This window comes from Nicotiana sylvestris, chromosome 10 (assembly GCF_000393655.2).
Source record: "Nicotiana sylvestris chromosome 10, ASM39365v2, whole genome shotgun sequence".
NCBI classification, from domain to species: domain Eukaryota; kingdom Viridiplantae; phylum Streptophyta; class Magnoliopsida; order Solanales; family Solanaceae; genus Nicotiana; species Nicotiana sylvestris.
In genome coordinates this window covers 138,897,482-138,909,206 of record NC_091066.1, presented here as the reverse complement: position 1 = coordinate 138,909,206, position 11,725 = coordinate 138,897,482, and the positions used below count along the sequence as shown (strand labels likewise).

The following is an 11,725-nucleotide window of genomic DNA, read 5'->3' as shown; positions in this document are numbered from 1 at the left end:
AAGGAAGAATGGTTCTTGCAAGCAAGACAGTGATTGTAAAAACAAATGTCCTCCTCAATGTATAGCAAATTGTTTGGCTGGAGTTTGCTTTTGTACTGGCTGTTAGAGCCAAAATTAAACATGGTAGAGCCTGTAGAGGTATAAGAAAACATTTTATCTTATTGTTTGAGCAACTCATATAATGGAAACAATTCTTCTTTCTTCTTCTTCTTCTTCTTCTTCTTCTTCTTCTTCTTCTTATTTGCCCATCTATCCCCTCCCATTTGATATTACTTGTTGGCCTAACCTAGCTTAAAATATTCTTAATATGGTATGTTATTGTCCTTTATGGACAAAAATTATATAATTTTTCTTAAAAGATCTCACACGATTAATAGTATTTATACACTTTATATGTAATTTTTTTAACTACTAATATGAAACTTTATACTAGAATTGATATACTGTTCCGCGATTTCATGCACATAAGGCAATTCACTAGCCTTATTTGACAAAATTTATTTTTTGATGACGACTAATTCATAATTGCAAATTTGATGTAAACACGCGCGCCCAACGTAACACCAATGCTTTATAATTAGTGCACATAATTGGAGGGTGGATTTAACAAAAGGGATTTTCTATCCATAACTAGCAACAACTTGGTAAATATTCATTAGAATTTGAGTTGTATGGAGTTAAATTAATAGAACAAAAAACTTAAGAATATTTACTTCCTCCATCCCAAAGTAAAGATGGGGTTCAGACTTTAAGTGAATTTAAATATCAATTTATTAATTTTCTTTATATAACTTTTCGTATTTACAGAAAAAAAGTACCAATAAATTATATAATTTTTATTGTTTTAAAAAGTCATAGTCAAAGGTAAACAAATTCGTGTAATCTAGCAAGTCAATATTTTATGTAATCTAGCAAAGTAAAGCTTTATTAGATTTTGGAGAGGATAATAAATAACATATCTTGGTTGTGGATTCAAATTACAGTTTAAATAGAGTTTTTAAAATGAGGATAGTTTAGACATTTAGCATGAACCATCCCGTTTGCACATGTATATCTTCTCGATCTTTCTTTCACTTGTTGCAGTTTTAATTTAAAGTCAAAATCACAAACTCATCTTCTGCTAATTGCTTGTAATCTCTCAATTTTAGTCTCTATATTCGATCTCTAACTTTTGCAGTAAAGGGAATAAGGTATGTCTTTTACAGTATTTTTCTTATTGAATCAAAGGCTCAAGGCATGAATGTGAAGTTTCCTAGATTAACTGTGATGATTCAGTGAATTACTATCTGATTTTCAAAATAAGACCTTCACATTACTTTTGGCAAGACTGCAAGAAATTGAAGGAGAATAAACCCGAGATAATTTTAATCCAATTTTTTTTTTTTTTTTTTTGAATCGCGAGAGGGGATTACAACGTAGGGAATCAAATCCTTACTAACAAGGTGAAAACTCAGGTAGCCAACCAACGTAGCTACTAGCAAGTGCAATTAACTATAACATTTGTGTGGTATTTCTATATTTTAAGCATGGTTCTTAAACTTTACTCTCTTATGCCTTAATTTTCTGCTACACTGTGCAACACTTGAATAGAGGAGCAGCTATTCGGTTATTATTTTGTGTGGCGAGGCAACGGCTATGTTTATTTCACGACATTCTGATGTTAAGTCAGAATAGAGTTTTTTTCTTCTGGATGTTCCTAAATATCAAAGATTTATTTATAATACCATTTGTACCATACTTTTTTTTTTAAAAAAATTACATAGGAGGTTGGGGAAGCAGAAATGAGGAAGGGGATTACAAGGTGGGGAATCGAACCCTCCCCAACAAGGTAAATGTTCAGTAGTCAACCAAGTGTCACTCCCCCATTTTTACCATACTTACTACAACAACTACTACTACTTTTTTATAATGCGGTTTGCTAATCTGTCAATGTGTGTTGACAAAGAGTTATACTGCTTTAAATTCATTTGGTTGGTCAAAGTTGAGTCTTAATATGTTCCACAATTAGTAGATTGTTAAGTTTAAGGAGTAAGAAGTGGAAAAAAATTTAGGCTAATGAAACTCAGCACAAGGTGATTGTTTATGCAACTCAGAGGCAGATTCGAAATTTAGACTCTATGGGTTCAACCTTTAGGGATCGTTTGGTTGGAAACAAGTTACCCCGGTATTGACTATTTCGGGATTAGTTATTCTACCCACCCATAGGATAAGTAAACACTACAATCCCGGGATAACTAATCCCGAGATTAGTTATACCGCAATTTTATCCCAACCAAATATGTGATAAACATGAGATAAACTCATTTTAAATTTAATTCCGGGATTAATTATCCCTTATCCCTCACACCAAACGAGCCCTTAAGGTTCTTAGTATTGAACCTGTTGCACTTTTAAACTTATGTTTCCAGACTTACCATTTTTCTAATTTTAGTAAATTTTTACACATAAATTTATGCTCTGCGTCGAAAGTACCACGTTCAGATGAACCCGATGTTGCTACTTTACATCCGGCCTGGTTATTGTAATGTCCTGTTCTTCCTTGTACTATGCACAAAATGGTTCCGCATGAAAACAAATACAGAGAAGTCGTTGATGCATGTAGCTAAAAATTGTTCAGCTGATTAATGTATTTTCTTTTTCACTCTTAGTCAATAAACAGTAATTGTGCCAAGTGTATGTGTTTTTCCTTCTTCAGTTCTAATTTAACTTTTCGGAGTTATGAGTTTAATGTAAGGAATAGGGGTTAAAATTCAGTTCTTTCTCAACTAAATGCTCTTCTTTTTTTCTTTTGAAAAATAATGATATACTTTTGCATGTGGCTATTCATGTGTGGCCACACATTCGGTAATTGAACACCTTTTGTATTCCCTATATTTGCATTTTATGTACTATGCATATATTTTGTAGTACAAATAAATAGATATCTTTATTTTGAGATTGGGATAATACTCTGTAAGAACTTGATGTGAATGACCAACATTTAGGACATACTTTGTAGGCTACAATGTTTACTGAAACCTATGGATAAATGCCAGAGAATCGAAGCATGCTCGGTTCTTGAACGCATTGGTTATCAGTTGCAAAATGTGGCCCTGAATTGACAATGTCTTCTTTTTTTTCATTTTTACTTTTGTCATCTTTATTTTCTTTTATTCTACTTCTGGAATTTCACGGATCCTTATATAGTTTCCTTTCATTTTGCAGCTTAAACTTGCTGATTAAAATCAATGTTATTTCAACAATCAGATCTTCTCTGCGGGTACTCATTCGAGGTAATTTCTTTGACCTTCTATGTGAAGTTCATATTGGTTTGAATGCTGGGTTCTGGTTTTCAATTAATTACCTTTTAATTACTGAATTTCTAACAAAGAAATGTGGTATAAGACTGTCATGGATAATGGTGAATTTGATCCATTGCTAGATTGTCCAAGCAATGTACAATATAGGGATGGATACCTAGCTACGAATCCTCTATATCAATCATCTGCAACGGTGTGTATTAACTTGTTGTAAACTAATGCCTCATTCTGGCATCTTATGCAGTGATTGAAAGGTTTAATGAGCTGAACTTGTTAGTTGTGAAGAGCGGCATAGATTTGTGTGCTGGACTGGTATACAGCAGTTTCCAAGCGTCTGTTCTTAGACAGACTGAATCCTCAGTAAAGTAATACTACATGTCATTCTTTATTATCCATTTTTTGCTACATATTCATAGTAGAACCAAGAGAATTGCTGTTGTTTTAGTACAAAATTCTTTATTTCTCATTGATAATAAGACTTGATCCATATGTAGAGCCAATAGCAGAGGAGCTCTGTAGTCACTGTCGACTTCCTCAATATTACTTGACTTCAACTTCAAGTTAAGCAACTGTTGGTTCGTCCTGTCTTTTAGTGATCTCTTCCGAGAGAGTAGAATATGGAGGGAGGAACAAAGATATATCACGAGAGGCAAAGATTACAGTTCTGCCTCTTACATTCCCTCAACAATCTCTTCCAGGTACACTAATAATCCCCTTTATGCTTTTTCTAGTTTTATTTAGGTCAATTAGTGTACATGTGATTACACTTTATTCAACTTGATTTTTTTTTTTTTTTTGGACAAAACCCATGTTGGTATGATGACATATTGGTTGTGCTCACGTTGTAAATCAGGGGAAAGATGCGTTTACAAGAGCTGATTTAAATTCCATTGCCGAAAAACTTGATATCGATGACCCTAACAGGGGAAGCTGGACTCCTGTGTCAATTGTTTTTAAGCCTCATCATAATGCAATAACCGGGAACTATGATATAAACGTATTGATTGCTGCTCTGGAACAGAAAGGCAAAACAGTTGTTTGGCACGATAGGCGAAATGGGGCTTCTTCAATTGTTCTCGATGATCGACTGATGGGAATTGTTGTTAATGTTCTTGTTAGAAAGTTTGGTGGCCTTTGGAGAAGCAGACATTGGGTTACATTAAGATGTATTCAGGGGGTTTGGTATAATCTGGACAGTGACTTTGCTGCTCCTTATGCTTTTAAAGATACCCAAGAAGTTGGGGAGTTCTTGGATGGTATCATTGCTGCTGGTGCTGAGGTTTTACTGGTAATGAACGATAAATAATGAGTCGTAAAATGTTCTGAACTGTGAACTGTAGATAGACATGTTGCGATATCAAGACTTTATTTCCCGAGTATGCTATTAATACGTCTATGAAGATGGACATGCACCTAGTAATAACTGTCAAGTTTCTGTAAATACACTGTCCCTTCATTCAAAATTATAGTTGAACTTTTCAATAGAGACATGTCAATCTCTTACAGTTCGCAAAGGACTGAACCTGACTGTGCTGCGAGTTGACCACCTGCAGAATGTGGATGTGCAAAGTGCCAGAATGGAAGATGCTACTTTTGGACGTGTATTAGAAACAAAATAATTGAGATAGGATTCAAGGTGTAAGAGACCATTCAATCTTATTTTGTCAAAAACTATTCACTTGGAGTTCTTTTTTTTTTTTTTTGTTTAATTATCCAAAATCTGTAGAACATTGGTTTGACTAAATCAAATTTATACCGGATTGGCCTATTATGGGGATAAAGCATTTCCTATCAAGAAGTTCTTTCATTCATAGGGTTCAAACCTGAGGCATCTGGTTGAGGATCGCGGTATCCCTAACATCCCATTACAACCTATTGGGCTCAACCAGCCCAAAGATACTCTTATACGGTGTGATATGATCCGCTTTAGGGCAAGCCCGTACGATTTTCCACAAAAGGGCTCACATCACTAAAAGATTCAATAATAAGTTCTCAATCTTTTCAGCTACCAATGTTAGACTTTATTAGCACGTCCAGCATAACCCTCCGAAACGATACTGACGAATGGGTGGATGAAAGATAGAAAGAGTCGAATCATTGTTCGGAGAAGTGACCATGTGAAATACTTAAAAGAACCTAATGTAACAAGTAGGGCGGCTTATTGGGCGGTTATTTACGCTTAACGGTTCGGCTTATCGGTTATCGATTTTTAAATGTATTAATCCGCTAGCTATCCAATAAGATATCGAGTGAATTGGTATCGATTTAGCTATTATCGGCAGTTTATCGGCCTATTTCAATCTGTATTACAGGGGCCTATTGGCAACATACTAATACAAATATACAGCCAGCTAATTAAATAGCTTCAAGGCAATTTGAGTATATCAAAAGTATGCAATATCATGGAGTATGTAATATCCAGTCCCCATGTACGCCAAACTCCATGTCTTATCATCCAGTCATCCTTTGTAGCCTTGACTTGAGTACACTTGAGTAGCATCAAGTCCATTATCCATCAAAAGTATATCATCTCCAAGACTCCAAACCATGCATAGTTTGTGTAAACACGGAAATTGCAACGTCAAACAGTGGCATTTCTATGTCCAGAAACTGTGGTATCCTCATATGTTGATACAAAATGGGCACATTGCAATCCCCTAATTCATCATCTTCTTTTCCATGGTTGCCTGAATGTACATGTCATACATATGTATAAAAATATATAAATAGAAAAATTCTTAACGGGTTAATGGTTTATCCGATAAGAAAATTGAATAATCCGTCCCTAATCCGTAGCCGTTAATAATAAAATTTCAATATGTTCCCCACTCGTTAATCCAATAACCCGATACCAATAAGCCATCAAGTCACTTTTACGGTTCGGTTTTGGGTTTCGGTTCAGTTTTGAACACCCCTAGTAACAAATATTTGTTGTGAATTTACGTCTCAATTTATTTAATTAAATAAAATTAGATAAAATAATCATAAATCAAAATATTTACAGTTAAAAATATTTAAATGCATATCAAAAAGTTGTAATCAAGTGACTATTTGGCTCTCCAGAAAGTTATGTTTCAATTCTTCTTTTGAAAGGGGAGAGAAGTAATTAAAATTGGATTACTTCAAATCTCAAATTACCTGACAGCGAAAATGTTGGCTTATGCTACAAAGGGTCAAACATAAGTAAAATACATTCTGCAAATTGCAGTAATGCTTACTCCCTCCGGTCCAAAATAAGTGATTTTTTGGCTTTTTTCTTGTGGTCCAAAATAAGTGATTTTTCCAGATTTCAAGAATGAATTAATTATTTTTTTTCCTACATTGTCCTTTGAGTAATTAACGTTGGAGTATGTGTTAGGAGTATTTATATGAAGAGGTAGTAAAGGTTAATATGGTCAATTTCATTGCTAATTAATGTTAAAAAGGTGAGTTTCTTAATATGTGTGAAAATAATCAAAAAATTACTTATTTTGGACCGGAGAGAGTAACATTTTGGACAGGGTTTAAATAACAATATTTCGTCAACAACAACAACAACAACCCAGTATAATCCCACTTAGTAGGGTCTGGGGAAGGATAGTGTGTACGCAGACCTTACCTCTACCCTAGGATAGAGAGGCTGTTTTCAAATAGACCCTCGGTATTCTTCCCTCCAAGAACTTCCCACCTTGCTTTTGGTGAGACTCGAACTCACAACCTCTTGATTGGAAGTGGAGGTTGCTAACAACAATATTTCGTCATGAATTCTAATTGTATAATAGTATTCATAACATATGCATTGGATGGATGTAATCTTAGGCATCCATGCATTGGATTCAGTCACTTTCTCTATTCTCGATGTTCGAATTTGAATTTTTTAATTAAGGGGGTAAGTCGTTACTCCTACCACATCTCTGGGTAATAACTTTGCATAAATTTAACTTTATATATAAAGGAATATTTTTATTTTCTCCGATTTCATGTGCAGATAAATACCATCACATAAAAATAAAGAAGATCTCTTATTATATAGGCAAAAATCATACTTACCCATCGACCTTGTAATTAAATCCCTCTTACTAACTTATTAAATAGGGGAATAGTATTATACATCAAAACTTTTAAAATTGTGTCAATTACACATCTCTTTTACCACGTGTCACATAATTGCGGAGCCACATGCACCAAAAGGGTGTCAAACGACACCCCTTCGCTGGAAAATTAGACTGTATAGCTCGGTAAGTTTTTTTAAACTATGTATATATACTAGTGATACCCCTTGACTTCTTGGTGAGTTTATTTCTTTATATTTTGACTCCCCTTAATGAAAATTCTGGCTCCGCCACTGGTGTCATAGGCGTGTATTATACATGCTTGAAAACTAAAAAAATTATCTGAAATTAAGTTTTTTAATTTATTTTTCCCTTTTTAACTATTTCTTTTCCAAATTAAAAAAATATAATCTATGTCTTCTTCCCCAACCCCAAATCCCAGTGTTTCCCCCCCCCCGTTTCGTCTTCTTTACCAACCCCCATCCTAATTTTGTTTACCCTCTCCCGCCTTATGTTTCGTATCTCCAGCGCCATGACTAAGAAAAAAAAAGAAAAAGAAGAAGAAAATAGGAGTTATTGGTCTTGTAAAAATCACCATTATTGACCTTTTAAAAAAGCTTGAATATTTAACCGGGTCTTGTTGATTTTGGTATTCCATGACCTAGAATATTAGTTTGAATCTGTAGGCAGTTGTGGTTATTGTTGAGTAAAAATTTATGGGTGATTAATTTTGATAAAATTCAAAAAACACCATTAACAAGTTTGAAGCTTTGGTTTGAGCTTGAATTTGAAATTGTAAAAGGATTTATGATGGATGTTGTTAAAACTTGTTAAAAATCGGTAAAGAGTTGAATCTATAGTTAGAGAAGAAGGTAACTGTGGTAGAAGGGTTGGTGGTAGTATTGGTGGTGGTGAAGAAGATGATGGAGTTGGGAAGATGAGGAGGAGGCGTCGTTTTTTTTCTCTTTGGGAAGATGAGGAGAGGGGGTTTGGGGGGAGGCAAATGTTTTCTTCCATTTTTCTTTTTTTCCCCTCAATTTATGACACATGTCAAATGTTGAATGGCGCGTGTAATAGTAATCTTCAAGCAGATGTGATCAAACACCGAAGTTGTATTGGGAAAAATCAAGTTAATGTATTGAATTAATTATGTGGTGACGTGTCATGACACGTGGACTGATAAAGGAATGATAGCTGGCGAAGAATAGTTGAAGAGGCACGAGCTTTAGTAGGCACAAGCAAAGATCCAAGAAAGCTAGAAGGGATATGTACTCGAACCTCTTGATATTCTGAAGAGGCATCAGAAGAATGAACCTAAATAGCGAAAGGGGTATAGATACATATTATTGGTAATTAATAGGCATTAAGTACGAAAACGTTATAGAATCTGTATTGAATTAGTTATGATTGCCAATTATAATGTTACATTAAATACCATTAATTGTCCATAATGACACCATTATGAAAGGAGAAAAACGTATTACTTAGAAATAACTATAAAAGATGAGGAATGAACATTTGTAAGGGCACGAAATACAATTGGAATATATTGATTTACTTTGCTTTCTATTCAGCTATTATTTACACCAATTATTTCTTTTTCTACTTGATTATCAGTAACCCGAGTTCTTCTAAAAATAAACTTTGACTGAAATTTCAATTTTGTTTAAACAAATTGGTTCTATTACCGGGAATCTGATAATCATCTGCTTTCCAAATCGATTCTTTTATCATAAATAACTATGTCGAATGTCAATGACAATAACCAACACAATTTACCACTCCAAGATCCACAACATCAACTGAACGAACAAGATGACAGAACCCCACCTCCTTCGCCACAACATTCTCAGCGACAATCACGAGAGGGGACTCCAAACATATCTGAATCAAATGAAAATGACAGAGTTGCAAATGAAAAAGTTATCGATGAAACTCTTAAAAAATTAATTGCTCAACAGGTCAATAACGCTCTCCAGGCTTTTACCAGCTAGTTGCCGGTTGTACCGTCGACACCAACTCCAAATAACAACACTTTGGAAAACACTCGCTCTGGACTCGTCAATTCAGGTAGTGGCGAAACTCCCAGCGAGTCTCGTGATGGAGAACCAGGTAACACAGTTAATTCTGATTTACAAAATTTAGTATTAACTTTGCAGAAACAGCTCAAAGAGCAAAGCGACCGCATAGAGCAAATACCCGGAGTACCGCCTGTAATCAAGGGAATAGATATGGACAAATATTTACAACAACCTTGGAAGCCAAATGCTGCTCCTCTAACAATTCTGAAGAAATTCAAGATGCCCGATATTCCAAAATACGATGAAACAACTGATCCACAAGACCACGTAACTGCATTCACAACCGGTGTAAAAGGCAACGACTTAACCAAACAAGAAATTGAATCAGTATTGGTCAAAAAATTTGGTGAAACACTCACTAAGCGAGCATTAACTCAGGAGCTCAAAAAGTTGAAAAAAGAATGCAGGATATTTTCAAAATAAAGCAAGGGAATATGGAGCTGCTCAGAGAATTCGTAGACAGATTCCAGCGTGAAAGGATAATGTTGCCACGCGTACCTGACAACTGGGCAGCTATGGCTTTTTCCAGTAATCTAATGAGAAAGTTCAGAAGCTACGAGACGACTCAAGGAAAGTCTACGTGAATTTCCAGCAACAACTTGGAATGATGTTTACAACAGATACAACACGAAGCTGCGGATAGAAGAAGATACCATCATTCAGTCTCAAAAAGAGGAGAGGGTAAGTTCAAGACGTGCTGAAACTGGAAAAAGATCCGGTAAAAATAGGTATAAGCCCTACATGGGACCAGCCGGAAGAGACTTGCATTCAAAGCAGGATAACTCAAGGTGCGATCATAGATCGAGAGATAGAGAATCAGACTCATCATAAAGGTTTGGAAAAGAATGAAACACGCGAGAAACACGAGATGATGATAGAGGCTCGAAGGCTAAGTTTGGCGGTTACAATTTCAATGTTAGCACATCAGAGTTAGTGGCAGTATTAAGAAGCATGGGAGATAAGGTGCGATGGCCAAAGGAAATGAGATCAAATCCGAATAGGCGAAATCCTGATTTCTGGTGCGAGTTTCATAACGATCATGGACACAAAACGACGGATTGTAGATTGCTACAAGGTGAAGTTGACCATTTGTTAAAGCAAGGATATCTAACCGAATTGTTTAGTGAAAAAGGTAAGCAAGAGTATATGAAAAACGGGCAGGAGTCCCCTAAACCTCCTTCACTAAAAAGGACTGTTAATGTTATAAGCGGAGGAGAAGAAATTAATGGTATGACATATATGGCAGCCAAGAAAGTTTCAAAAATTACGGTCACACATGGGAAGCGAGTTCGACAAGTTTTGGAAGAGTAAAGTATTACATTTGATGATACAGATGCAGATGGCATACTAATCCCACACAATGACGCACTGGTAATATATTTACTTGTACATGACACTAAGGTGAAACGAGTTTTGATTGATTCAGGGTGCTCCGTAAACATCATTTTGCTAAGAGTGGTAAACGAAATGAAAGCTGAAGATAAGCTGATACCCAAGGCGCATACCTTATCTTGTTTTTACAACTCGAGCGTTGTAACAAAAGGGGAGATAATACTCACAACATTCACAGAAGGAGTTGTCAAAGACACGAAATTTCAGGTGGTAGAGATGGACATGGCTTACAATATGATTCCCGGTAGACCATGGATTCACGAAATGGATGCTGTGCCATCTAACCTATATCAAGTTATTAAATCCTTTCACAATGGGGAATACGACAAATCCTTGATGATCAACAAACATCTAGGAGCATCAACTCCGTAGCAGATTCAAGCGCAAAAAACGAAGAAAATAGTAACTACAGAATCCAGTTGAGGATGCTGCAACACAAGCCTTAACTGAACACGGGCGAACAGATGTAGACTCGAGGCTCGATTCCATCCAAGAACCAGAGGAAAATGAAAACATCAAAATGACGATCGAAGAATTGGAAGCTGTGGAACTATTCGCACCATGGCCTGAAAGGAAAGTCAACATTGGGGCCAACCTAAGCCACGAAATGAAAGGTAAATTAACTGAATTTTTGAAAACTAACTAATCTCTGCCTACTCCACACTACTAAAAAGTAGGAAGAGAGGGTCGCAATAGCTTTTACCCGATTTATGGGTCGGGATCGATTTTCACAGAGAGCTAGGAATGGAGTCGAGTATATATTTAGGTTGGAATTGCGTATTTGTTCCAAATATCACTTCTAATCATTTTTGGGTTTTCTTTCTATTCTACTATTATCAAACTACAAATTATAATTGCTACTAGATTAACTACGAGTAAATTGCTACTAGTTGTATCTAATAGGTTAAAAGACACTAGGGTA

General features: G+C 35.6%; 2 protein-coding genes across 4 annotated transcripts; both read left to right on the top strand.

Annotated features, from left to right (window-relative positions):
• The first annotated feature begins 1,060 nt into the window (after positions 1 to 1,060).
• Positions 1,061 to 4,983, top strand: LOC104245642 (josephin-like protein). 3 transcript variants are annotated; one of them, XM_070160759.1, is made up of 5 exons: positions 1,061 to 1,190; positions 3,205 to 3,272; positions 3,544 to 3,664; positions 3,794 to 3,997; positions 4,153 to 4,983. In XM_070160759.1, exons 4-5 carry the CDS (start codon positions 3,917 to 3,919, stop codon positions 4,603 to 4,605), a joined length of 534 nt encoding a protein of 177 aa, XP_070016860.1. In that variant the 5' UTR covers positions 1,061 to 1,190; positions 3,205 to 3,272; positions 3,544 to 3,664; positions 3,794 to 3,916; the 3' UTR covers positions 4,606 to 4,983. The 3 variants fall into 3 exon arrangements, with proteins under 3 accessions (XP_070016860.1, XP_070016861.1, XP_070016862.1); XM_070160760.1 differs by lacking the exon at positions 1,061 to 1,190 and adding an exon at positions 1,209 to 1,454; XM_070160761.1 differs by lacking the exon at positions 1,061 to 1,190 and adding an exon at positions 1,762 to 1,828.
• A 4,862-nt stretch (positions 4,984 to 9,845) lies between these two features.
• Positions 9,846 to 11,175, top strand: LOC138880028 (uncharacterized). The gene is made up of 4 exons (XM_070159680.1): positions 9,846 to 9,985; positions 10,032 to 10,199; positions 10,476 to 10,639; positions 10,745 to 11,175. Exons 1-4 carry the CDS (start codon positions 9,846 to 9,848, stop codon positions 11,173 to 11,175), a joined length of 903 nt encoding a protein of 300 aa, XP_070015781.1.
• Positions 11,176 to 11,725: the final 550 nt, after the last annotated feature.